Below are 26,383 nucleotides of genomic sequence, written 5' to 3'. Positions count from 1 at the left end.
TACTTGGAATAACTTGAAAAAAGTAGTTTTCTACTTTTAATTTATTAACCAACTATTATTTTGACCGTAGCTGTTACCTACATATGTATATATATTAATTTATTTGCATACACCCAATTTTAAAAACCAAATACCCCATATGAAAACAAAAATACACGAATCGGTTCAACGTCTTTGACTTCGTAAGCCGCATGCTGTTGTTGTCTTTATATTATTGTTGTTGTTGCCTTTGTGCTGTGCTGCTTTTATACTTAACCAAAGTCGTTGCCACTCGCTGCACAAAAACAACAAAAATAAACTGAAGCGGCAGCAACAACAAATTACTTTGACAGCACAAAGTTCTCAAGTGAACAACCTGAACATCGGGGAGCGCTACCATAAACGTCAAAGTCAACAAAGCGGGTCAAAACAGGCAAGCGGAAAGTTTTGGGGCGGAGAGAGTTCGGTTATAAGTATGATATGCAAGTCATAAGTTATTCAGAACATGGGGATAGCCCCTAAGCCTAGGTCAGTTCGCATTGGCCCACCCAAAAACTTAATCAACCTACCGCTGTTTTTGATAAACGAACCAGTTATTCTGGTTCATTAAAAATATATAATTCATTCAATTAATGATTATACTAATTACAACAAGTCTTTATTAGAATTAGTCTTTTAAATTTGAATAAGAAAGGATGATTATTTTGTGGAAGCAATGTTTTGATTAAAATATAAATATTATTCACATTATAATGTCTTTTTTTTCAAGATAACTGCTCGTGAATATGGGTCCCCTATCATCGTCAAGTGTTGATTTGCCTTATCACCAGTCAAGAATAGGGATTCGCAAAAAAATACCTGCAAATTAAAAATTGCTTACTCGACAACTTTTTACAAAAACGGAGAGGTCTTTAATCACTGCGTAGCACTGATAATGAACTATATCTATAAGGAGCTCAAACAAACGCGACGAAAAAACTCTTAAAAGACTATAAATTGAATTCGATCAGTTAGTTTCGATTTTGCACGCAAGAAGTGCGGTTAATGAGTGAACAAAATATAATCAGTATGATTGGAATATTCCTATTGATCAGTGCGGTCACACTGCTATTTGCCTATTTGAAGTGGACATTTAGCTACTGGGATCGTAAGGGTTTTCCCTCCACCGCAGTCAGCATTCCTTTTGGTGCCCTGGAATCTGTGGCGAAAGGAAAACGATCCTTTGGATTAGCCATACACGATTTGTACCAATCGACCAGGGAACCGGTAGTCGGAATGTATCTCACTGTAAGACCGGCTCTCCTGGTTAGAGATGCTCGATTGGCTCACGATGTGTTGGTCAAAGACTTTGCCAGTTTCCACGATCGTGGTGTTTATGTAGATGAAAAGAACGATCCCATGTCCGCCAATTTGTTTGCCATGGAAGGGGCTAGTTGGAGGGCCCTACGCACCAAGCTTACTCCCTCTTTTACCTCCGGAAAACTTAAGGCCATGTTCGACACCTCCAATTCCGTTGGAGACAAGTTAATAGCCAACATAAAGGCACAACTACCTGAGACAGGCATCAAAGAGCTGGATATCAAGAGTCTAACGTCAACGTAGGTTAAAAACTTCGAGTGAAATATAGAAAATATAAGGGTTTTATCAAACGTTTAAGACCATTAAACCATTTCAAATGCTTGCATCTCTCGCTATAACTGCTGACCTTACCAGAGAAAAAACGAATAAGCTCAATTTTTTATTCCTACTCCCAGCTATGCTATTGATATTATTGCCTCGACTATTTTCGGCCTTGATGTTGATAGCTTTGCAGATCCTAACAATGAGTTCTTCGCTATTAGCAAGAAGCTCAATCGCAACACTTTTCAGGATATTGTTCGGGGCGCAACGTCATTCCTTTATCCGGGGTGAGAAGTTGAAACATATTTTTTTAAAGCCTTCAAATCTTATTTTAAAAATAATATCCAGTTTGGAAAAGTTCTTTGTGAAAATTGGCTGGAAACAGGAGGCATTTGAACGAATGCGCGAACTATCCAATCGCACCGTCGACCTTAGGGAAAAGAACAACATAGTGCGTAAGGATTTGTTGCAACTCCTTCTACAACTGCGCAACCAGGGAAAGATCAATGCTGATGATTCCGTTTGGTCCGCGGAGAGTACTAAAAATGGCGTAAAATCTATGTCCAAGGACCTTGTTGCCGGGCAGCTCCTACTCTTCTACGCAGCTGGTTTTGAGACGACGGCGTCCACAACGTCCTTCACTTTGTACGAGCTCACCCAAAATCCTGAGGTGATGGCGAAGGCGAAGGAGGATGTACGCAGTGCCATCGAAAAGAACGGTGGAACACTTAACTATGATGCCATTTCGGACATGAAGTACCTGGAGGCCTGTGTTTTGGGTAAGTTTTGAGAAAAATGGGAAAGTATGTGATATGGTTAGAGAACCTTTTTTTCGTAACAATTTGAATTTCCTACAGAGACCGCTCGGAAATACCCAGCTCTTCCACTGCTAAACAGAATCTGCACTCAGGATTATCCTGTGCCCGATAGCAACCTGGTAATCAAGAAGGGAACACAAATTATAATCTCCCTTTTAGGACTGCATCACGATGAAGATAACTTCCCCGATCCGCTGAGCTATCAGCCAGAACGATATCTTGAAGATAACAAAAACTACAACCAAGCGGCCTACTTGCCGTTTGGGGAGGGTCCAAGAATGTGCATCGGTAAGAAATAACTAGAATATACGGGGTCAAATCGTTGTTTAACTAAAATCCAAAGATATTACCAGAATTCTTGTTTGTTCCTAAACAAATTAGTGTCTATTTAAAACAAATTTCTGGTATTATTTCTTTGGTTCGGGATATTTATAATTAACACACAATGTTTTCCCTATTTTCTAGGCGCCCGCATGGGAAAGGTCAATGTAAAGATCGCGATTGCAAAGGTTTTGTCGAATTTCGATATGGAGATCTGCAAGGAAAAGCGTGAGATTGAATTTGGCATTCATGGAGTAACGCTGATGCCAAAGAATGGCATTCCCATTCGATTCTCCCTCAAAAAATAGCCGACATATCTAAATAATAAAGCTTAATTTCGTATACAAAAAAAATTGGACAAACATTTCATTTTAATTTTAACTTATCTTTTAAAAACTTAAAGATATGATAATAAATTTCATGAAAATACATTTTAAGATCATGATCAAAAACAAACCTAGAGCTTTCAAAAAAGAAGCTTCGCCAAATTTTAAATCTTTTTAAAACCGTCTGCATATCATTAAGTAAAATTACATTTGTTCAAGTTTTGTTTAATTAGTTCGCTAAATTTTGTATATAAATAAAGCAATTTTTTATGCAATCATTATATATTTTTCTAAAAACCACGTTTTATAAACAAATGACTGAAGCGTAATAGCAGAATCCAACGATTCAATCAGCATGCATCTATGCATGTAACGTAAGTTTAAAAAACAAACAAAGTGGTTTGTTTTGCCAAGTTAAATAAGGGTGTAGCAAATGCAGCCAATGTGAAATATTGGTCACAATATACTCACCAATTAACAAGTGTACAGTTTGTTCTTTTGTTCAACTATTTCATGAAATTTGTAATATCAACTTGGGTTTAGGTGGCAAAATAACTAGTCTCTGGGATTAACAAATCAATTTACTTTAAGAATTTCACAGTAGAATAATTTTACTAAAAATCAAATTTTTTTCTAGAAAAAAGAATAATTTAAATAAATATTAATATTTTTTTATGTTAAAATGTATTTATTATGCTTTTTTAATTATTTTAAATTTTGTTTCCTCATGTACAACTACAATGTTAGAATAGAAATGTTGTTATTGTATTATGACAGATAATAGCCAGCAGCCTTCTAAAAACAAGTTTATATAAAAAGCGAGTGCCCGCCCTGTCATTATCAAGTGGAACTCCTAAATCGCCGTGTCACACTGAGAAGGCAAACATAGTCAGGGAGATCTTCCAGGCAAGCAGGCAGACTGACCGAACCTACCTCTAAGGGAATCGATAGTTTCAAGTGGCTTTGTTTACGTCCGTTTCGAGAGATAAGGGAGAGCTCTCTAACGACTATAAATCGGCAGTGTAGTCCGACCAGTTAGTTTCGATTTAGCGCGCTAGAAGTGCGGACATAGAGTGAACAAAACAGAATCAATATGATTGCAATATATATACTGATCGGTGTAGTCACATTGCTGTATGTTTACCTGAAGTGGACATTTAGCTACTGGGATCGCAAGGGTTTTCCCACTACCGGAGTGAGCGTTCCTTTCGGTGCCATGGAATCCGTGACAAAGGGAAAACGATCCTTCGGAATGGCCATCTACGATATGTACCAATCGACGAAGGAGCCGGTCGTGGGTCTGTATCTTACTTTGAGACCTGCTCTCCTGATAAGAGATGCTCAACTGGCTCACGATGTGCTGGTCAAAGACTTTGCCAGTTTCCACGACCGAGGGGTTTATGTCGATGAGAAGAACGATCCCATGTCAGCGAGTTTGTTCGCCATGGAAGGAGCAAGTTGGAGGGCACTACGCACTAAGCTAACACCATCTTTCACGTCCGGAAAACTAAAGGCCATGTTTGAGACCTCCGATTCTGTCGGAGACAAGTTAATAGCCAGTATGAAAGCACAATTGTCTGAGACAGGCAGTAAGGAACTGGAACTTAAAAGGCTAATGGCAACGTAAGTTACAGGGTTAGGTAACACATGATTTGATTGGACAATATAGTACACTTTACATTGAGTTCAATTACTTTTCTTTTTGAATTACCTAAAATACTGCGTGTTTTTGGTAAAAAGTGTGTATAAATTATTTTTAATTGAAGAACTCAATATAGTTCTTGTTCCCTAGAGATTTATTTTAGCAGACCTTATACTCAACTTACTCCTTAAACGTATACTAATGAAAAATATCCCAAAAATTATTCTTAATGACCCTAACTAATTGCAATTGGCGTAAACAAATATTTTTTATAACTGTGATTATCTTATCTGGTAGATAACTAACGAGCTCTTTGTATATTTCCCCAGCTATGCCATCGATATTATTGCCACGACTATTTTTGGCCTTGACATTGACAGCTTTGCAGATCCAAACAATGAATTTCAGGCCATAAGCAAAAAAATCAATCGTAACAACTTTGAAGATATTGTTCGTGGAGCAGCTAGTTTCCTTTATCCCGGGTAAGACTAAAAACTGAATTAAGATTAATAATAAAAATCATAAAACTTATATGTTTTAACCTATTTTAGCCTCGAAAAGTTCTTCGTGCGAATTGGCTGGAAACAGGAGGCCAATGAAAGAATGCGAGAGCTGTCAAACCGAACCGTCGACCTAAGGGAGCAGAACAATATAGTGCGTAAGGATATGCTCCAGCTCATGCTGCAATTACGCAATCAGGGAAAGGTCAACACTGATGATTCAGTTTGGACAGCGGAGAGTACTAAAAATGGACTGAAATCAATGTCCAAGAATTTGATTGCTGGTCAGCTATTTCTTTTTTACATAGCGGGTTACGAGACCACAGCATCTACAGCAGCCTTCACTCTTTACGAGCTGACCCAAAATGCAGAGGTGATGGAGAAGGCGGCTGAGGATGTACGCAGTGCGATCGAAAAGCACGGCGGAAAATTAACCTACGATGCCATTTCGGACATGAAGTATTTGGAGGCTTGTATTCTGGGTATGTTGTGACCAAATTTCATATCATTTTAAATTCAACTAACTATTTAAAATTTTTCTACAGAGACCGCTCGCAAATACCCAGCTCTTCCACTGCTAAACAGAGTCTGCACTCAGGATTATCCTGTGCCCGATAGCAAGCTGGTTATCAAAAAGGGAACACCCGTTATAATCTCACTCATTGGAATGCACCGGGATGCAGAAAACTTCCCCGATCCACTCAGCTATCAGCCAGAACGCTATCTGGATGATAACAAAAACTACAACCAAGCGGCATATTTGCCTTTTGGTGAGGGACCCAGGATGTGCATCGGTAAGCAATTACCCAATAACTTAGGCATTTCAAACAAAAATATATTTAAACTAGCTTTTTAAAAATTAAGTTTTAATTATCTTGGTTTTTGGAATTGAATAAATTTATAATAATCCAGAAATGCCATTATACCGAATCCAAATTCTCGTATATTGATCGAAATGGCGGGTTTAATGGTTCCAATTTGACCAAATGATTTAAAATTGTGGTCTTATCTGGGAATTTAAATCTTTCTCTCTCTATTTTTCAGGTGCCCGCATGGGAAAGGTGAATGTGAAGATAGCTATTGCCAAGGTTTTGTCGAATTTCGATCTGGAGATCGGCAAGGAAAAACGTGAGATTGAATTCGGCGTGAATGGAGTTCCGCTTATGCCTAAGGACGGTGTTCCCGTGCGTCTTTCCCTCAAGAAGTAGAGCTTAAACTTAGATTTTAACCAAATAAATCGTAGAAAATAAACTGCAATTTGTATAGAAAATTTGGACAAACATTTCAATTGGATGCACTTCTCTCTCGCACGCAGACACACACACACGAACGCAGACTCGTACGCACCTTTGTAAATGTAAATAAATTTTAGTTCTCTGCTTTACATAAGTCGCGCTATTTACTACACATTTAAGGGGTATTTAGTAAACTTTGGCTGATCGACTGCACTTTTGCAAGTGCCCAGAATCTCCATATGACCGGGAAATGCACTTTTTCCAGATATGACAACACAATATGGCCGAAAAAATACTCTTTCACTTTTTCCAGGCCAAGTTGTGTGAACTGCGCCACAAACACACACTCGCGCACGCACTGGGAACACGCACACTGTCGCACTCGCGGCGATGACGAAGGCCGCAATTAAAGCACTTTATGCGGCTAATTTGACTGCACTAGTTTAGCTGCAATTCTTTGCTATTACTTGCAAATTTCCAAATAAATACGACGAATTTGGCAAATCAGCGAATCACTCGCTTCCCATGCTGCGGCACACACTCACACGCTACTCCCACACCGACGCATACATATGTTGTCGCCGGCGATCCGGTAACGTCGCAGCAATGCAACTCTGGCTGGCCATTTGGCGGGTTTGGCTGCTTCCCGCCAAATATATAATAGCTATTAAGTAATGACTTAGTTTTTGATTCTTCTGGACTTAAGTTGTCGAATCGACAATATTAGAATTCAGTTATTAGTTTATAATTTTTGGATGCAAATAAATTTTAATTTTCATAATAAAAATAGGCTAACCTTAGATAAACCAAGAAACTTAAAATTTTTAACTATTCTTTGATGGTTAAGTTTTAATTTTTAAATTCCCAAATGAGTTTGAATTGAATAATTAATATATAACAAATATATAGTCATTTACCAGCTAAAACTATATAGTTTGTGTGTCAGCACTGCTATCCGGTGCAGCTCAGTTCGTGTTTTCCCCGCAACTGGGTGGCAACTCCCTTGTTTTTCTCTGCTGATGAAAAAGTTGACCAAATAAAATCAATTAAATTTAAATTGCAGTAAAAACCAAATTATCAGTGAAAGTGCGGGTGCACGAAACTCAAAAAACCTAGTTTTACAAGGAATCACGAGGTCGAAAACCCGAAACCCAGAAGGCGTACGTGTGTTTTTGTGTGTAGTCCGTAAACGTCACACATAAAGACGAGGCTCACGCACACAGGGAAAGAGAGCGGAGCCCGACTATTTACTTTGATCACCACGTAGTAACTAGTTAAAACTAGGGTCAACTAGTGATTACGGCTAAAAGGCGACATGGACGGCAACAAGGACGAGGCACAACGGTGCATCGATTTCGCGGTCCAAGCGCTCGCCGAGGGCAAGATCGAGAAGGCTGAGAAGTTCCTGCTCAAGGCGGAAAAGCTGTTTCCCACGGAAAATGCAAAGAGTAAGGATAAAGGGACAGATCTATACTTCCCCATATAATTCCCACGACCAACTCAACCTATTTTCTTGACAAGACATTCGGTAATCTTCAATGTTCGCCCTTATCTATAAAAACAACAATGATATTTTGCACGTTGTTAGCAAAGGTGGCCCAATAATTGTCTCCTAAGTGCGTATTAAGCCAGCAATCTAACAAGTTGATAACAATTTCTTCGAAACTACTTTTATTGCCCCGATACCTTATACATATTTTTGTATATATAGTATTGTGACTTAGATTAACCATTGTTATACAATAATTTCGGGCAACTTACCAAGCTTTATTCAATGATCTTAAGAACAAAAGTTATACAACTACCGAAAATGGTCTATATTTGAATATAACTCATTTTAAACAACAAATGACATATTTATAATACCAAATTGAGGGTTCTTACGTTTTTTTAAAACTTACTTAATAATCATTAAACTCTTATAATACACACATATTTGCCCTCTAAACAAGAATAACATATAAAATAACGTTTGATCTGACTTGTGGTTATCCTTCTATAACTTTTAGAACTACTGGCCCAGGTGAAGAGCACATCCGGTGGCGGCAGCAATGGCAAATCCCGCTCAGGAGGTGCTAGCGATGAGAAGGATAGCGGTCCTAGAAAGCGGGTAAACTCCGATTCGCGCTCTAATGCTCCGGATTACACCAATGATCAATTGGAGGCGGTGCGAAAGATCAAGAAGTGGGTTCCCTTTTTTAATTACAAAAAAAATAATGTATTTTAATAAGTTGTTTTTGTTATAATGTTTCTAAGAAATGTACAGTCTGATCTGCTTCGAAATTGAACTTAACTATATTTGTACTAAAATTTTGTAGATGCAAGGACTACTATGATGTTTTGGGCGTGAACAAAACGGCAACAGATTCGGAAATCAAGAAGGCCTACAAAAAGCTAGCTCTGCAATTGCACCCGGACAAAAACAAGGCCCCCGGATCGGTGGAAGCATTTAAGTCTCTGGGCAATGCTGCTGCCGTGCTCACGGATGCCGAGAAGCGCAAGAACTACGACTTGTATGGCATCAATGAGTCGCATAGCGGTCACGGAAATAATGGAGGAGGCGGTCACCATAGACATGGCCAGTCTTACGAACAACAATTCCCGCCTGATATCAGTGCCGAGGAGCTGTTCAACATGTTCTTCAACGGCGGAATTCCCCAGCAGAATGTATTTATGAGGCAGCAGCGACGTCGGCATCAGGCTCGCGAGGAACGGGATGTAAGAAAACAATCTTAGGAACTGCTATTATTTAAATTGTAATAATTGATTGTTTTTAACATATTCTCTTTTTAATTCCAGGGCAATAACTCTTCGGCTTTGATTAACTTGCTGCCTATCTTGCTGCTAATTGGTCTCTCCATGATGTCGTCGTTCTTTATCTCAGATCCCATGTACAGCCTGACGCCCTCTCAGTAACTAAACCCCAAAACCATCTCCAATGTCCAAAGCTAATTAAGATCCTTTCTATATCCACCAGTAAATATTCTGTGAAGCGTGAGACGAACGCCCTGAAGATACCTTACTATGTGAAGGACAACTTCTATTCAGAGTATCAGGGCTCTGTGGCCCGATTAGAGGAATCCGTAGAAGAGGACTTTGTCAATCATCTAAAACACTCTTGCAGTCGAGAGCGGAATTATCGTAAGTTGAGCGAGCCAAAAACAAAAAAAACATACTAATAAAGTGCTTTTCAGGCGACTCCATGCTGGCCAAGGCGCGTACCTTTGGCGATCGGGACCTGTACAGAAAGGCGCAGAACATCAACACGCCGTCGTGCGAGAATTTGCAAAAGTATTTAATTACATAACTTAGTTAAAGCTGCTACACGAAAACATACTTCCCTACCCCCTTTTTAAGCCTTAACCAGGTTGTAGTCTACCTTATTTGCTTTAGTTGTTATAAATGAATTTCATTGTCTGTTTTGTTTCATAATTTATATGTATATTCCTACTACCTCCCTCTCTCCCCCATTCAAAACAAATCGGAATGAAACGCATAGAACTGCTACGAGCCGTAGAGTGTTCCCCAAAAATGTATGGTAGCACGATGGGTCGAGCGATCAATATTATTTCTATAGAGCAATCGGCAACATGTGAGAGCGAAGCAAACGCAACTGCCAAAAAGTCATATACGAGTATACATAAGTGGGAGGCTGAGACGAAGGACTACTGTTTTTTCATTTAGATATCGGATAACTATAAACAAAAATTATACGAGAATACGCATGATCACATATTGATAGTCAAAATGTCAACGGTTTTTCTTAAGGACACGAGCGCATGGGCAGTGGCGATACTCTAAATAAAATTGCAAGTTATTATTACACCAAAAAAAATCCTTTGCCGAGGAAAAGACTTGTTCACATGTGGGCTTAAAAGTTGTTTTTCTTTGCTAGAGTTTATAAATGTACAAATAAAGCAGTGTTACGCTACATAAAAGAAACAGACGGCGGTTAGTCCAGGTTCCCCAAGCACCTCAGTTGCTGATGATGGCTTCCAAGGCGGCTACCACATCACCGCTCTGTTCGCGGAGGACTTTTTCGGCCTGCGCCTTGCTAACCAGCAGCTCATTCATCTGTGAAGGGAATAACCGAAGGAAGGAATACATTTGGAGGAATATCTAGATGAATGGCCGAGTCAAAACTCGCTTGATGTTTGGGTACGTACAATCAGTTCAATATCCTCCTTCTTGACTTGGACTTTTTGTAGCTCTTTTTCCTTGGCCACTCGCAATTCGTTCTCCTTGTTTCGCTGGTTGCCAAACTGTTCTACGGCCTGTAATTATTTGGAAAGGTTATACCTGCTTACCATTGGATTATCTTGGTTATAGGGCAACTACTTACGCTGGATATATTGGCCGCGGAAATCTCTTTCTCCTCGGCGTAGTCCGTAACACGTTCCAAATCTGGCGACAATATATATTACAAATTTATAAATGGCTCATGACACAAAATTACAAAGTTTAAGCCGCCAAAAATAAATGGCACTCTAGTTCCTCATATTTCGTAGCTAGATGACTCTTTTTTGCAACTTTTTTTAGGGGTGGGTGGGGGATTTGTTAAACATTTACCTGCGGCGCCGTCGTCATGTCGTTTCACGTCGGATTTCTTTTGTTTTTGATCCTGCTCATCATCTTCTACTTCTTCTCGACCGTTAATTTCCTCAGCTTCCGTCATTTCCAGTACTTCCCGTTTGTTTTATTTAATAAACTATCAGAAATTTTTACAATTTGTTCGGCACCTCGTGCGAATAGGGATGGACAACCAGCGATGACACTATCGATATAATTTATGTTACCACAGTAACGATGGTTTTGGCGATTATCGATTATATTCTGCAGAGCTGCCACCTTGTTAGGTTTAGATCGGTGTTCGGTAGCCCTGTTTAAAAGCGCGCGCAGTTTGATCTGGTTTTTTTTTTTTTATATTTGTACATTTACAACCAAAGAAATAGCAAAAGCATCAAGACGGTCAGAAATATTGTCATTTTTTGGGGAACAATTTTAAAACATGTACTTTTGACAAGGAAAGCTTAGCCTCAAACAAAAACAGTCTAGAACGTTGATAAAGAAATTAACATTACATCTTTAACTATCTTTAAATCCCTGCGCACAACTTTGGTTTTCAAAAGTTTTTGTGCTTAAAACTAACCTAAGTCCAACCAAAATTCAGGGTCAATATGGTAAAGCGTTCGACATGTTTAAACATTTTCTTTTAATTTAATATCAAGTTAAAGCTGAAGTTTATGTGTCAACCGCAAAACTAATTAAAAATGTCTCGCACATGAAAGCTAAGCAACTGCATGTGGCGTTTTTCTCGCTTCTTCTACACATTCGAATTTTTGCGTTGTGGTCAAAATGTTAATTATAAGTTTGATGCCCGGCTATAATTAGATTTTGCAACAGCAGAGATACATGAATACTTCTCCAAGCCCATGGATGTGAAACATCCTTTTTTTTCTGCTCTCCTGGCGGGGGTCTTCTAGAGCGTGTCTTTTAAACGCCATGTGTGTGTCACTGTGTCCTGTTGACATAATCGTTTGCCATCGTGATTAATTTAATTGTCACTTTGACGTAAGGACACTCACAGTTCCTCCTTCCTTCTGGCTTTGCTTGGGTTGAAAATCAAGATTAATTAGCATCCATGACCATGGGCGGTCAACATCATTTGTTAGGGGGTTTGTGTGTGTGCGATGGTGGTAAAAACTGTTCAGAAAGGGGTGTGCCCGGCGGAGGCCAGCATATGCGCAATGCATTTAATTCGATTTTATTTTGGCAGCAGCACGGGTTTTTGTCAGAATTTCGCATGCTGAGCGCGGATGATAGGAAAATAAAAAAAAAAAATGGAATACAGACATTCTGATTTTCGTTTGTCTATATTTGATACCCTTAAAACATGTTATAATAAAATATGTCTGGTACATATATATGAGTGTCCTAATCCATTTGCGTCGTTTTCAAAAACAAAATATATTTTCAATTATAAAAATTAACAACTTAAAGTACTAAAAGGACGTTGCATTTTTTAAAGCTAAGTCAATGTTTTTCTAAAACTTTATACTTAATATTTAAGTTTTAAGTCACTAGGAACAACTCTTTAAAAGAGTATAGAAAAGGGAACATGAATTTTGCTTACCCTGAAAATTCCAGCTTAAAAGCAGCATACATTTGTGATTGGCAGCAACAGGCTTTGCATTGTTAGCCCAGTTCTCATTTTCCCCACAAACTCCTCCCCATTTTTGCACGCATTTTTTTTCGTTGGTCTTGCGTTTGCCAATTGGAAATTAAATTATGGTGCTAATTAGCGCAGCACATAAATTAAGATGGCAATTTCGGTTGGCATTGTGGTTGGCAATGGCAAATTGAGCGTTGCATATCCACAGGGGCATGGCATCCTGTTTCTGTATGTGTATGTGTGTTGCTCGGCTCCCGAAAATTTGCACAGTACATTTTTTTCCACTTTTTTTTTGGGGTAGAAAGTGAGTGGGAGAAGTTCGCTTGCGTGACGTAATTTAACTTGCATTGTCTTTTGGAAGGGCCAAAAATGTTGTCGAATTTGTTGTTTCCCTTCTGGTGGTTACTTTTTGCGTTTTACATTCGTTTTTATTGTTTCTTTTTTAGGTTTGCTTGTGGTTATTGCTTTTTTTTGTGTGCTTGCTTTTTAAGTGTGTGTGATATAGATTCAAAGATAGGAAAGACGACACACCATAAATGTGTTATCAGGATTGTGTAATAAGTTAGAGCTCCAGAAAGTTTATATACATATGTCGGGTTTATTTTTTATGGATCTAAAGTTTTTAATTTTTTTTTGTTTTAAATAAAAGATAGTAGGCTTACAAAAAGCTTTTTTATTGTTACTTTTCTTGTTTTCCCCATACTCATATTTTACAAGGATTTTGGTATATTTGTTAAACAATATTGCAATATTGAACTTACCGTTCTCTTGAGTTATCATATTTTAATTCTTCTTCTAATAATCAAAATTGTACATTTGTGGGGTACAATTTTGATTATTAGCTTTGCATTTGATCTTTACTCATGTCTGTTTCTGAAAACCAAATTAATTCAAGGATTTGGCAATTAAATTCGTCTCACCTTTCCTGCAAATCAGAATTCCTGCTGGCTCAATGAAACCACACTCCCTGCTCCATTTTCGGGTATTCCCTTTATGAACTGTGTGAACAATGCAATTGCGGATGCACATACAATTGCGGTCAAAATAGTAGCATTAGGGATTTTTCGTTGTTTTTCAAACTGCTGAAAAAGTAATGTTTTTTGAAAGTTAATTTAGAAGTTTAAAGGCTTCCAACAGCCTGAAATACAATTAAAATAAGCTGGTATTTGAATATTCAGAATTTGTTGTTCTAAAAATTATTTTATTTTAAATTTCTTTTAGTTATGACTGGAAATCAAGAGAATAAAAAATTAAAAGTAAATATTTATTGAGATTTCCAATTTCTGAAATTTTATGCGTAATTCTCATTTGTCTTGTCCCATTTTTTTGTATTTGTCTGTGTGCTTTTCAGGATTTCATGGGCATGTCGTCTGTGCCAAATGACATTGGGCTGTGTGGTGGTGGCGCACGTGGTCAGTCAATAAATAAATTAGCATAGCAAATAAATTAAAGAAAATGCAATTTTCAAGAACTGTTGCACAGACGACACGTTGCGGTCCTGCAACGTTACGAAATTCCATGGAACTGCCAACACAAGGACGATCTTTAAATTCGGGTTTAGTTTTCGGGCTGTGGACGGTGGCGTTTCTGGCTCATTGCATGCATAATTGACTAGCAAACTCAATTACGCTAATAACACTCGAAAGCCGGGCTCAAATCTAGTGTGTGTCCTTAAATATTTATGTCGATGGGTGAGCGCTTGACTGACGCCACGAGAAATTATCCTTATAGCAACCGAGAGCAACCCAACTCAACTGGAGAAAAAACGATGTTGGAGGCAAATAATTGAGCCATTGAAGGCGCTCGAATGGTCAGCAAAACTTCCAACTGTAACAGATAGCGAAGTACGAAAACTTGCTCCTTGCAAGGATATTATAGTGAATGGGGACTGGGGCTATCCTTGAGGTGGAGAGGGGTATATCTCAGTTTCTGTGGCGAAGGCGACCTATTGACGACCTTTATCGGGCTGTACATAAACCATAATCGCAATTGGCAAGTGGTCGCCACTCGAGGAAGCATCCTTTTGGCTATTGTCATGCTTCACAGCATGGACACATAGCCAGCGATTCACTGGCATACACGCACAAACGCTACACTAGAAAAAAATATCCATTGCTTAATTTTGAAACAACTAACTAAATTCATTTTCTGTTTAAATATATGAATTGAATGCAGTAGAGCTTGTAAATATTTAATAAATATAAATCAAATCAAAGATGAGCAAAAGATGATGATTATTAAAAGCTTTTAACTGAAAATTTAAAAATATTAACATTAATTTAAATTTGGTTGTTATAACTTATGGCTTATAAGGTTAAGGTCAGCCAACAGTGTATGCACAACTGACATTTTCGCATTTAAAAAATAGTTTAGTTATATCCATATAGAGCTTATATATTATAAGCTCTATGATTTTTTCTAACTGCACTTCTGGCGCTGGGCATTGGCCAGTTTGGAACGCATCGAACGGAAGCCGCTGCTCATTCATTTAAAACTTGTCTGCAAGTTGCCAAGTTGTTCCCCTCCCATGCTACTCCGCCGAAAGAAGGTGCAAGCCCTTGAGTGTGTGTCTGTCGTAAAGTCTCTCTTCCGCCCACTTTTCCGCCACACCCCACCCCGCCCGCCATAATGTATCCCTGACATTTTGCAACTTTTGCGTTTAACAATTTCGCTTCCTTCCGCTGGCTAAACGGCGCCAGGTTGTCGTGGAAATTTGTTTTAATCGTCATCTTTGCCATCTACGTAAGCGTTTTCCCCCACAAACATTTTCCACCTCCCACCGACTCAAGGGTTCGTTGACAGTAACTCCTTTCTGTTATCGATGGCCTGTTCAATATTTTATTAGTGTCGTTAGGCGAAACGACTCCAAACATCCTTTCTACCTTTCGACTGACTGAGTTTGCCATTGGTTTTCCTTGCCCATTTTTTTGATTTTCGTTTTTGTCTCAATACATTTTTATTTGGCAGTAGGTTAGTTTGCCGGCATTGCTTCATTTTTAGTGCCTGTTAAGATTTACATAAGTTACCTTCATGGATGGTGAAGAGGTACTTAACCTACAGGCAGACAATTGACCGCCTAAGAGATTAATGGCATTAAGGAACTGGGAAAGTAAAAGCTACTGAGAAAATATTAAAAAAATAATAAGAATATTTCATTAATTTTGTGAAAGGTAAAAGAAATGTATTACAAATTTATTTCCCACTCGTAAATTACTCCAGGGTTTGTGGTTTACATAACATTGTTTAGGTTTTTAAGGGCAATACATAGTTGATATTCGGATTCAGTTTGTAATTTTTTTTGTAATCAAAATTTTAAAAATTTGCAATACATTACAATATTTTTATACTTATATTTAATTAATTATAATTCATATAATTTAGTAATTAGGCTCCAATTAAAATTTGTTAAATGAAGATTGATTTTTACTTGTATTCCATTAAATTAAGATTATTTTGCATTTCCCATTATACCATCTTTCAATAAGCAACTTTGTTGTTTAATGCATTATTGCATCCACCGCCTTATTTTACCTTTCACAAAAACGCAAGCTCAAAACCACCAAAATGCAAGAATGCAAAAACTCCATCGAAAAAGTTGCGATAAGCTTGAAGAACTTTTCCAGACCGTGAGTGCATAAACATTCGCAGCGCTTCTTATCAATGGGGATATAACATAACCCTTACAGTCAAGGGGTGTGCGTATTTTCGTAGACTTTATATCCGGCAAACACTAAAACTGTCTGCCATTGTGTCATGCATTTAACTTTAAACGTTATTATTGTCGCCTGACAGTCTCCGTCAATTTGGCATAATGTGTAATATTTCTTTTTTATAACCGAACTACGCATCCGCCTTCAGCCACCGCGCACTTAAGGTGTTCCGAGTGGGAGCGAGAGAGGGTTACATAAAGAGTGAGAAAGTGTACATCCATATATCCTGGGTGGGTGGTATGTGCAAAGGATAATAAAATATAAATACCACTGCATACTTTTCAGCGAAACCGCAGTCCTTTGTAAGAATAACTGAGTAATGCACTCGAAGATACTTATTATTGTTTAGCTATAACTTGAATAACATAGGAAATATAATTAAACAGTGTTTGAACTAAACTTTTTATTGCAATCTCATATATATGAAAGTAATAGTACCGTATAGAATATAAGGAATATTTAAATAGACTTTTAATTATTTTTTTAAATTTTATATCACTAATTCTAAAAAGTTAGTTATAGTTTCTCTTCAGCATAATATACTCCACTTAAAATCATCTTGAGGGTATATTTGGAGTGTGTAAATCAATGAACACTTCCGCCTTATAACATTATTTATAATTTCCATACAAATTATTCTTTATTTCTTTCTCACCACTTAGTAAAGGGTTGTTTCATTATTATTCAACTTCCTTAAGGGAGAAAAAAAAGAAAAACTTGTTTCTCCGTTCTACTCAATCAATTTTATGTGCTAACCATCCAAAAAGTTTACCGAAATCAAAAGCGAAAAAAGTGAAAAAGTCTTCAAAAATTAATTTTTCGCCTGAATGTTACTAATTAGAAGTGCTTTAGCTTTGGCTCAGGAAAGGAGGTTTGTGAGTGATGGCTACACTCGGAGAAAACTGTTTAAAAATTGAGCAGAAAAAATCTTTTAAAGAAGTTTATTTATAGCAGGACTTTACGAAAAAAGTTTGTTACATCACAAAAATTTTGCTAATTAAAATAAAACTATGTGGTCAGTTCTCTAATGCGTTAAAATAATTTAGATGGTTTTTGTGGCTATAAAAAACCTACTCAGAGAAAATAGGATTTTTTAAAATGTCGTTTTAAATGACATTCTAAAATAAAACATTTTAGAAAAATATGTAGCCATTAAAATGTGAATACATACAATTTCAAAACCTTTTCTAAATACAAAAGTTTTTGAAAATCAGCAAAAATATCAATCTAAAATAAACATTTTAGAATTGAAAACAAAACAGTTTGGGTGCAATAAAAGGCTCCATACCAATTTGAAACGCAAATTTTCTTTGTGTATGTGGGCCTTGAATTAGTGTTGAAGAATTGGTAACATCAAATTTTGGCCAAGTTCATCATAGTTTCCAAAAAATATAATTTGTTTATATAATGGCCATTGACCAAAAACCAAAGAACAGCCTGTTACTTTAATGTTCAATTTTAAATTCTTTTTTTGAGTGCAGTAAGAGATGCCAAAGGCAAGAAGGCGAAAACGAACTGGCGAAAAAAAAAACCATCAAATGTCTATACATCATTTTAACAATCAATCAACTTGAGCGCAGTTAATCCACACGAATCGTGTTACATGCGGCCAAGGGGCGGGACTTGCTTGATTCGGGAGGAGGTTTGGGGGCAGTGGTCGACGAGGATGACGAGGGGCAGGTCAGGCAGAGGGGTCAGCTCTGCTCGACTTGACGTGAGCCAAACTGGAAATCTTGTATATTAATCAGTCTATTAGACACGATTTGTTCCACTGTCCGCCACATGGCGGTGCGATTATTCAATCAGCCAGCTCTCCCTCGACCCCCACAGTGGGTCGTCCATCTGACTGGGACCCAATCGAGCAAGTGGAGTTGACCCCTCACCACCCTTTTTTTACGGAGTCTTTTGTTTGCTGCGTGGGTGAAAGCCGTGTAACTCATGTCTGCTTTTGTTTTTTTTTGCCTTGGGGTGTGCGATTTGGAAGGTTTTTTGTGGCGCGACCTTGAAATTGACGCACAGGTGAATTTCGATGCCTACCAAGGGTGGGTAAAATCTCAGAAAATTTGTAACATAACTTTTTTGCCATTTGAAGACCCGTTTTCTGGTATTAAGACCCGTTTTCTGGTATTTATAGTAAGCTAAAATAGGGATTTTAAGCTGCAAGGTTGCACACGCTTTCTCAGCTTAAAACCTACTCTTGGTTTTTATTGAAGCAAAAGAATCGGGCCTGACAGAACATACATAAATTCGGTTAAAATTTATTAATGCTTTTATTTATCATTGCATAATTTCGGACTCAGAAATAGGGCTGATGCTTAAAATAATATCAAGAAGCTTAGCTTTAGTTGATTCATAAAAATGGGTGTGAATATAAAAAACGAATTGGTTTATTTTCTAAAAAACGTCAATCAAACATATGAGTTATTCAGCTTAATATCATTGCTTTATGAAATCATCAAAAAACCATATGACAGTCAACAAAAGTTATACGATTTTCCCCGTATTTCAACCCCTTGGCCGCTTATGGTATTAAATAATTTTCTATTTGATTATCAACATAATTCTGGACTCATTATATATCAATTTGATTTTCAATACCACTATAAATGGTGTTGGTAAAATAGGACGTCTGAGAGGTGTCCCACCCTAGTGTCCGAATGCCACACTTTCGACGGACAGTAGGAGCTGCCCATCTAACCACACTGATCCATTTATGGCAGCTTCTTCAATGAACATTTTCGCTCATATCGTAAAGTTTGTGTGTGCTGTTTTTTTATGAACCCGCTGGAAAATGGCCGGCGATAGAAAAGGCATCAAATTTGATGACGGCTATGGGGAAGTTGATGTGTCTCTGCCTTCAGTGGAGATGGAAAATTCGCCAAAATGTTTGAGACCGGCCAAAAGGGCTTTAAAGTCAAAGGGTTAGAGCTGCTTGGGATATAAAAATGAAAGACAAGCTCAATTGAGCAGCATTTGCATATTGAAGTGACTTGAACAGAGTTGACGCAAGTCAACTTAAATCGTTCAGTGCAAAAGATACATAGAAGATTGGTCGGGGAAAAAAGATAGTGGCTTAACATACCCTGGCACCCTCAATTCCAACTATGCACAATAAAAAAATTATTTTAAATACCATGTTTGATTATAATTACAACTTTTACAAAACTAAACAAGAGATGCAGGTTTAATTTTAAATCAGAAATAAGTTGTCAGAACAACCCATTTTAATGATATTATTAGGAGGCTTAAAAATATAGTTGATGTTTAATGGTAATAAATGTTCTAATTAATTAAAATTTTCTTTGAAAATATTTTCTTTATCGGTGCACAATAGAAAACTACAAAAAATAAGTTAGATTTAAAATCTTTTCAATAAATATTAACAATTACTGTGTTTACACTTTAAACAATGTACTGCCTATTAATACATATGTATATTTATTTGTTTATAACTATTTTAAAGAAGAATAATAACAATAATTTTGAAACATGTTTTTTCCAGTGCTGCAGTCGCAATATTCCAATTGTGGAGATGGGATGCAAACCCTCAAGGACAACGCTTCTTGTATGACTTATGGCGCTGCGCAGCCCTTTGAGTGCAGCTAGGGCAATTCAATTTCATCATTACCAGCCCGCCTGCCACTCCCATTTGCGCCCCCTCTATCACCACCCCCGCACCCCTGTGGCACGTCAGCTGTTGATGGCGCCGCGTTGCGCACTCGCAAAGATTTATTTTTATCGCCTACCATTCCAATTCAATCCAATTCATTTCGCTTGGCTTTCCATCTCTCTTAGGATTTTTTTTAAGATTTTGATTTTTGGCCACAAGTGGCGTGGAGGGGTAGCAATTGTGGAAACATTTGGTTGCCATTCCTCCAGCCGCGCCACTTTCATCAGGACAAAGTGAAGATGCCTCGGCGGCTTTTGGCTTTCGGCTCTTGGCTTTATGGCCAATTGGGTTAAGCTATAGATGAGGAAAAGCGCGGCAGGGTGAAATCAGAGCCCATATCCACATGCCTAGCCAAAATATATTGATATACGACTCCAGCCAAGAATTCAAAAGGTATAAAAAACGTAAAAGTGCATGGAGACAAAAGCTGCCAAAATTCGATGGTTTCTATTTGTAAGGTTTGCACAAAGGTTACGAATGAATTTGCCTAAAAAAATGTACCATGTGTGTGTTAAAGTTCCTAAAATTCGTTTTATTGTTTAAGTAATTCAATATTATTTTTTATAATCTATTTTTAACTCTTAAAACATATAAATTTTGTGCCCAGCTACATAATATAAAATTATTCGCAGCCTAAGCAAAAAAGTTTTAAAGTATACTTCTTTTTTAAGCGACCTAAGAATTAAAGAATTCTATACTTTGCAAAATTCGAAGCTTAAGAAACTTTGAATAAAAATAAACTCAAACTTAGTTTGGATTCCAGTGAAGTACCAATTCTATACACAATATTTGTTTAGTTGTTGTTTGTTTTGCCTAAGTTTAAGTCAACCAAAAATAATTTAAGTGTTAATTAGTTATTATAAGTTGTTTATTAATTAGGAAAGTTAAAATTAAAACTAATAATATATTTCGGAAAACCAGTTTCCATAGGGATTGACAATGGAAATTAAATGAGAGCTAAAATATTCCATTGCGTTATTCACACGTTTTTATATATATACACTCTAATTAAGAAAAAAAGGTTTGAAGAGAACAAAATATTGTACTCGACGAGGATGGGATTCGAACCCACGCGTGCAGAGCACATTGGATTAGCAGTCCAACGCCTTAACCTCTCGGCCACCTCGTCACTTTCTTTTCCAAAAATTTTGGACCCTTTCATACACTCTGTTCACAATCGCACTTTCTTTGTTCTACCAACTATCTTTCTGTATCTGCAGAAGTGAGTGAATGGGAGTTGATTATGAGCGGAAATTTTCTTATCTAAATTTAGAACTGGGACAGAGCCGCAGCTTTTGGCTAGATGATAACTGGTTTTAGCAAGAAACTCAAGTGAATGCCTAGCACCAGCTGCGTTTGCTAAAGACTTATATAATTTATGGTTAAATAATAAATAAATAAGATGCGAAAATAATCGGTGAAGATAATGAATGTACAAATTACAATTAATCTAATGAAGTGTAAAAAAATATTGCAACTTACTTCGCAAAGTTTTTATTTCCATAATTTTTCAAAAAATACTTTACATTTGTAAAATAACTTAGTTATTTAATTACAAATCTAATTTTTTTTCTTAATATTATTTACGTATTTAATTTTAAACTAGACGCCATTAATTTAAATAACGTAGTTTCTTATGTTTATTTTATTTTTAAATTGTTATGTAGTAAACATTTTAATACATTTTTATACTGTTGATCTTGTGTCCGGACAGACCAACCTTAAGTGGATAAATTATAACTTTTTAAAAGGCAATATAACTGTAAAGAATCCTCTGAAACTGAACCTTCTCCTTAAAATCGTTCGTTGAACCGCTGCCAAATAGCAACCACAAGTCCGAGTCATCAGAAGAATCAATTAAAATTAAATTTTACGAGCGGTAAACTCAAATCTCCATCTTCCCACAGCCCAAACTTTGTAAAATCGTATTAAGTCATAAAAAGATTTTCTGAGGAGCCCGAAACTGGTGTTTAGATATAGACCAGGACCAAAAGGAAGGATAAAAGAAATTGACTTTGACGCATTTATGACGAAGGAAGGCGCGTGTATAGTTTTACGATCATTGCCAGGGGGTCCTTTCGGCCCTGCCCCCCTACTATCGGGTTAACCGAGCATAAAATCTTCGAAAGGCGTCGGCGGCAGCGACTTAAATGGTTTTACGACCACAAAAAAAGGGGGAAGGGGCCGCCCATAAAAGTCAGCAAAAGCGCCAAAAGAGTTTTGATGAATGTGTAAAGGCGTTGTCAGGTTTATGGATACGCATCTGGAAATGCAAGTACGGAGGCACTGCCAGTTGCTAATTGAGCATAAATCAGAGATGCTAAAATTGTTCGTTACTCGGAATTTATTGCCCTCCGATACTTTGCGCACTCTGAAATTCCTTCGCGCTCCTTCGAATGGGCAAAACTTTCCTAATACAAATTGCATCGACACTGAAGCGGAAATTTCACAGTAAAAAGAGAAAATAAAGAAAAAGCTGTGCGACCAAAAAATTCCCATCTTTAATATACCTAGTACTTAAGATCGCTGAAATTGGTGCTTAACTTAAGGTACCATAGCTGGGAAAAAAATGTTGTAAATGGAAATTTAAACTTAAGAAATATAAAACTTAAAAATTCAAATAACTAATAGATTTAAACAATATTGTCCCATAAATTCAGGCGTTAGTTTCCAAGGGTGTGACTTTTTCGTACCGACTTTCCACAAAAACCATATACTCCTCAGCCATTTTACAAGGTACTAAAACTAGCCAAAGGCCGACGACAAAGTGGTCAACATGCCACAAACTTTTTGGTTAGTTATCCCTTTGCCAATCGCGGGTGGCAAAGTTCCATGCTCTGCAGAATTCTTCCCCAACATTTTTAAACAATTTAGCGCAAGAATTAAAAATCGCCAACGCCGCGCAACGTGCAAAACTTTTCATCGCAACGCAGTACAACAAAAAATAAAAAAGAACTGAGCGAAGAGCGAAAACTTTTGTACGCAAACTTTGTCGGGTTATAAATTATCCTCTTGAGGGGAATAGGGAGAAATAAGGGGGGGATTCTGGGGAAAGAGGGCCACAGCACCTTTGGCATACTGCTGGGCGCCTTTTTTTAAGCCGATTTTCATCTTTCGTTTTCGGGTTTTTCCTTTTGCCATTGGCAGCACCGTAGACTTTTGGCGCCAACGGATTTGACTTGTACAAATTGCTGTGTCGACCGGCAAATATACACACACACACACCCACGGACGCACCCGCACGCACATGAAAAGGGGGAAATCAGCGTTCTTGTCGTCGTCCTGGCAATGTGGATAGCTTGGTGTCTCCTTTTTTGGGAGTACCCTACAGGAGCTGGATATATTCGATTTGGGCATTAAAATCCTAAACTAAGACAACATTTTAAATATTCAAATACGTAGGCACACAAATGTTATGTATTTAATGCATTTATTTAATGAAAATACACAAAGTTACATTACAGCCATTAAACTCTTGCTTGTAAGCAGTTGTAAAATAAATATCGACTTATTTAATACGATTATTAAACTAGTAACATTTTCTCTCATTTCATGTCATCATGTTTCGAACTTTTAAAATTTTTCAGTTATGATTCCTAACAATTATTATTTATAGAACATATTATCTAAAAATGAATTAAAAATAAGGGAATTATAAAAATTAATTTTAAAAATTCAAAGACTTGTAATATGCATTATTATTATTCATAGCATTTAAGAAGAATTTAAATCTTAGTTTTTATGTTTATCTTAATATTACTTGCCTGGCCATAAAAAAACCAAAGCTTAAGGCACACATTACTAATTTTCCCATAATTAGTAAATGCCATGTGAGAAATAAATTCTTTAGTAATCTCTCTAAGCTGCACAAAACTTTAATCTTCAAGTTTTAAATATACGTCGTCGTCGTTATGGTCATTACGCATAACTAAAATATCTGATTATTAAGGAAGGGTGTACAAACTTCGACGGACGATAAGGAAATCTGTGATTCTTTGGGCGTTTTATACCTTTTGGCCTGGCCTTTGGCACTAATGGATTATCTAAGCCTTTTAGTGGCTATTGGTTGCCTTGGCAATTGGGTCGGGTCGTAGGAGCCATCAGCGATGAGGAAATTGCCCTTAAAATGCTGAAGGGAGTAGAATGCTTTTATTCATCGACAGCTGTGTTGGCAAAATCTTGGCAAAGGGCGATCGCATTAAAATAGTTGGAATGACCCAATCTCTATATTTATACCTCTTCATGTCTCTTTTGGTCATCATTTCATATGTAAATGTTTTACATTTTAATCGCTTTATTATTCCTGGAAAGGGTCCACAATATATCCATAAATTATTTCTATGGAATGAATAGTTTCAATTTATGGATCAACTAATCAATATTAATGTCTTCCTGAATGTCTTACATCTGCGTGCCTAGCCTAAGCAGATTAGCATATTACAAGGGTTCTGGGACTACAAAGTATGACCTAATCATAGGAATCATTATAATAAAAGATGAACCAAATTATTCGTGGGAAGAAATGGTTTTTCAAAATTACCCATTTCTCCAGTATCAGTATAATATTTTAAAGTATTGTTTTTATTTATTTTAAAAACTTTCAAAATCTACATTAGCAAAGGATTTGAGAAAGTCTTAAATTTTACGAGCTTACAATAAAAAACGTATTTTAAAATTTAAACTTAAAGAGATCAAAATTAGAAATTATATTAATAGCGAAAACGAACATTTTTATAAGCTAAGATTGCTTAATATTTGAAAGTTATTTAAATATTAAATTTCGTTCATTAGTCACGATGTTCTTTAGAAAATTGAGTCATTATCAAAAGCAATACCAACTTTAGTCTAAAAAATAAGTAGGAATAGAAAATATATGTCACGTTAAAAAAATAATTAAAATACAAATACTTTGTTATCTTTCCATCCCTATAGCGCTGCAAAAAAACGTAATATCTGAAAGAAATTCCTTTAGCTTGCCTCATTCAAAGTCATTCATATATCGCATTGGCCTCTCTCCAGATACGAAGGGAATTCAAGAATGCCCGCCTGTGGACATCGCAAAACTGTTGCAGTACATTCAACTTCATTCATGACATGATTTATGCACTTCCAATCCAATCAAGAAATGCCCCAGACTCGTAGCTCGTAACTCGTACTTTTGCCTGTACTTATATAGTACTGGACTTACCTCAGCCCCAGAGATCATTTATTTAAGGGCAACGCCAGACGGTTGCGATATCAGTGGAGCGCCAGACACAAACCGGCACATATACGTATATAGCGATATGCCCAGAACATGCATCTATAATTGGAACAAAGGAGCTGAGCCGAGCTGGGCTGATCAAAACCCAAGAAACAATTCATATTTCCGCATGCCCATGCACTAAGTTTCAATTGCGGTTGCAAATGCAATGCAATTTCATTGCCCGGCAACAAGCAAATGGGCAAAAAACCTACACGAACACTGCCATAATCGTGTCCACAAATGTAGAACCGCAATCAGCAAGGCCAAGATGCTTAGGCCAATTTCCTAAACTTACTCTCCCACTCGAACTTTCACCTCCACATTATGGCTATCTCTAGCACACAGATGTGCAAGTGATGATAATGCAAATGAGCGAAACAAGGAATTTTCCAACAGCAGCAAATTCAATAGAAGCTGGTTCAATGAAGCCATCAAAAGTGCAAGCAACTGATTGTACAGTGAGTCCTAGGTAAAAAAAGGTACCTTTAATTTAATAAGTCTTAACCAACATTATAAGATGACACTAGGCCTATTACTACTATTGGTCGCCTGCACATTGAAAATATAAGTTAAATAAATATCAAGCACATGCTCAGAAAACTTAAAAAAAAAGGTCAGACCTCATTTAAAAATACTTACTTATCACCCAACTTACGCAGTTTCCACTGTTTGGCCAATAATTTGATAAGAGTGATAAGGGAGCAGAAACCAATCTTATCTTAAAGTAAGTTCGTATGTATTATATGTTTCGGAAATAAAAGACTGACACGACAACCCTCTTAACTTCTGGGTCATGTCACAGCTTCTGATGACGTCGATTGTCTGCTCCCTCATTACTTTCATTTGCTTATCATTGATAAAGAGGGGAACCACATGGCCATATCAGCAGATTGCTTTAACCTAATTGTGGAATTTCATCGAGCTTTTGCAAAAATCAGGCTATTAAAGGTTTCTGGGTGAATTTATTATTATATGTAATTTCCCTTGTTTTCTAAATTATCAATCTAAACAAAAATATAGCCAGTTAACTATAATATTTCCTCAGGGAACATCATACCCTTATTTACCCTTTCTTAATGCTTATAGCTCCTTGTAATGCCTGCTTCTTTTGTTATACCAATTACACAATGCTAAAAGCAAGAGCA

The 26,383-nt window shown here is 37.1% G+C and overlaps 5 protein-coding genes and 1 non-coding gene across 7 annotated transcripts in view; 3 read left to right on the top strand and 3 right to left on the bottom strand.

Annotated features, from left to right (window-relative positions):
- LOC108139181 (protein roadkill) overlaps positions 1-6,982 on the bottom strand; it is a 63,265-nt gene extending 56,283 nt beyond the window's left edge. Inside the window, exon 1 of the mRNA XM_017261806.2 lies at positions 6,554-6,982. The gene's annotated coding sequence lies outside the window, so the exon portion shown is untranslated. The remainder of the gene's footprint in view (positions 1-6,553) is intronic.
- LOC108139182 (probable cytochrome P450 6d5) lies at positions 752-3,339 on the top strand. Its single transcript, XM_017261807.2, has 5 exons — positions 752-1,577; positions 1,734-1,886; positions 1,948-2,378; positions 2,457-2,705; positions 2,883-3,339. Exons 1-5 carry the CDS (start codon positions 1,024-1,026, stop codon positions 3,044-3,046), a joined length of 1,551 nt encoding a protein of 516 aa, XP_017117296.1. The 5' UTR covers positions 752-1,023; the 3' UTR covers positions 3,047-3,339.
- On the top strand, positions 4,081-6,476 carry LOC108139183 (probable cytochrome P450 6d5). The gene is made up of 5 exons (XM_017261808.2): positions 4,081-4,687; positions 5,036-5,188; positions 5,258-5,688; positions 5,752-6,000; positions 6,251-6,476. The coding sequence occupies exons 1-5, from the start codon at positions 4,158-4,160 to the stop codon at positions 6,412-6,414; spliced, it is 1,527 nt and encodes a 508-aa protein (XP_017117297.1). The 5' UTR covers positions 4,081-4,157; the 3' UTR covers positions 6,415-6,476.
- A 430-nt stretch (positions 6,983-7,412) lies between the features above and the next one.
- On the top strand, positions 7,413-10,276 carry LOC108139350 (dnaJ homolog subfamily B member 12). 2 transcript variants are annotated; one of them, XM_041709459.1, is made up of 7 exons: positions 7,413-7,889; positions 8,451-8,625; positions 8,760-9,159; positions 9,241-9,353; positions 9,419-9,582; positions 9,636-9,732; positions 9,941-10,276. In XM_041709459.1, exons 1-7 carry the CDS (start codon positions 7,757-7,759, stop codon positions 9,981-9,983), a joined length of 1,125 nt encoding a protein of 374 aa, XP_041565393.1. In that variant the 5' UTR covers positions 7,413-7,756; the 3' UTR covers positions 9,984-10,276. The 2 variants fall into 2 exon arrangements, with proteins under 2 accessions (XP_041565393.1, XP_017117563.1); XM_017262074.2 differs by lacking the exon at positions 9,941-10,276 and having other exon boundaries at positions 9,636-9,873.
- A 31-nt stretch (positions 10,277-10,307) lies between these two features.
- Positions 10,308-11,234, bottom strand: LOC108139351 (huntingtin-interacting protein K). The gene is made up of 4 exons (XM_017262075.2): positions 11,011-11,234; positions 10,784-10,845; positions 10,608-10,715; positions 10,308-10,515 (listed from the first exon to the last, which is right to left on the bottom strand). The coding sequence occupies exons 1-4, from the start codon at positions 11,114-11,116 to the stop codon at positions 10,417-10,419; spliced, it is 375 nt and encodes a 124-aa protein (XP_017117564.1). The 5' UTR covers positions 11,117-11,234; the 3' UTR covers positions 10,308-10,416.
- A 9,806-nt stretch (positions 11,235-21,040) lies between these two features.
- On the bottom strand, positions 21,041-21,122 carry Trnas-gcu. The gene has a single exon. It is a non-coding gene; the product is annotated as a tRNA-Ser (tRNA).
- Positions 21,123-26,383: the final 5,261 nt, after the last annotated feature.

The sequence above is a fragment of the Drosophila elegans genome, unplaced genomic scaffold (genome assembly GCF_018152505.1).
Source record: "Drosophila elegans isolate 14027-0461.03 unplaced genomic scaffold, ASM1815250v1 contig_476, whole genome shotgun sequence".
NCBI classification, from domain to species: Eukaryota; Metazoa; Arthropoda; class Insecta; order Diptera; family Drosophilidae; genus Drosophila; species Drosophila elegans.
The sequence above is the reverse complement of the archived record's forward strand: the minus strand, read 5'-3'. Positions and strand labels throughout refer to the sequence as shown.

Excerpts from the sequence above, each read along its gene's own strand:
- LOC108139182 (XM_017261807.2), top strand. The coding sequence starts at position 1,024 with ATGAGTGAACAAAATATAATCAGTATGATTGGAATATTCCTATTGATC. Across the intron at positions 1,887-1,947 it reads ACGTCATTCCTTTATCCGGG|TTTGGAAAAGTTCTTTGTGA; the intron begins GTGAGAAGTTGA and ends AATAATATCCAG. Across the intron at positions 2,706-2,882 it reads GGGTCCAAGAATGTGCATCG|GCGCCCGCATGGGAAAGGTC; the intron begins GTAAGAAATAAC and ends CCTATTTTCTAG.
- LOC108139183 (XM_017261808.2), top strand. The coding sequence starts at position 4,158 with ATGATTGCAATATATATACTGATCGGTGTAGTCACATTGCTGTATGTT. Across the intron at positions 5,189-5,257 it reads GCTAGTTTCCTTTATCCCGG|CCTCGAAAAGTTCTTCGTGC; the intron begins GTAAGACTAAAA and ends AACCTATTTTAG. Across the intron at positions 5,689-5,751 it reads TTTGGAGGCTTGTATTCTGG|AGACCGCTCGCAAATACCCA; the intron begins GTATGTTGTGAC and ends ATTTTTCTACAG.
- LOC108139350 (XM_041709459.1), top strand. The coding sequence starts at position 7,757 with ATGGACGGCAACAAGGACGAGGCACAACGGTGCATCGATTTCGCGGTC. Across the intron at positions 8,626-8,759 it reads GCGGTGCGAAAGATCAAGAA|ATGCAAGGACTACTATGATG; the intron begins GTGGGTTCCCTT and ends AAAATTTTGTAG. Across the intron at positions 9,160-9,240 it reads AGGCTCGCGAGGAACGGGAT|GGCAATAACTCTTCGGCTTT; the intron begins GTAAGAAAACAA and ends TTTTAATTCCAG.
- LOC108139351 (XM_017262075.2), bottom strand. The coding sequence starts at position 11,116 with ATGACGGAAGCTGAGGAAATTAACGGTCGAGAAGAAGTAGAAGATGAT. Across the intron at positions 10,846-11,010 it reads ACATGACGACGGCGCCGCAG|ATTTGGAACGTGTTACGGAC; the intron begins GTAAATGTTTAA and ends TATTGTCGCCAG. Across the intron at positions 10,516-10,607 it reads AGGAGGATATTGAACTGATT|ATGAATGAGCTGCTGGTTAG; the intron begins GTACGTACCCAA and ends TTCCCTTCACAG.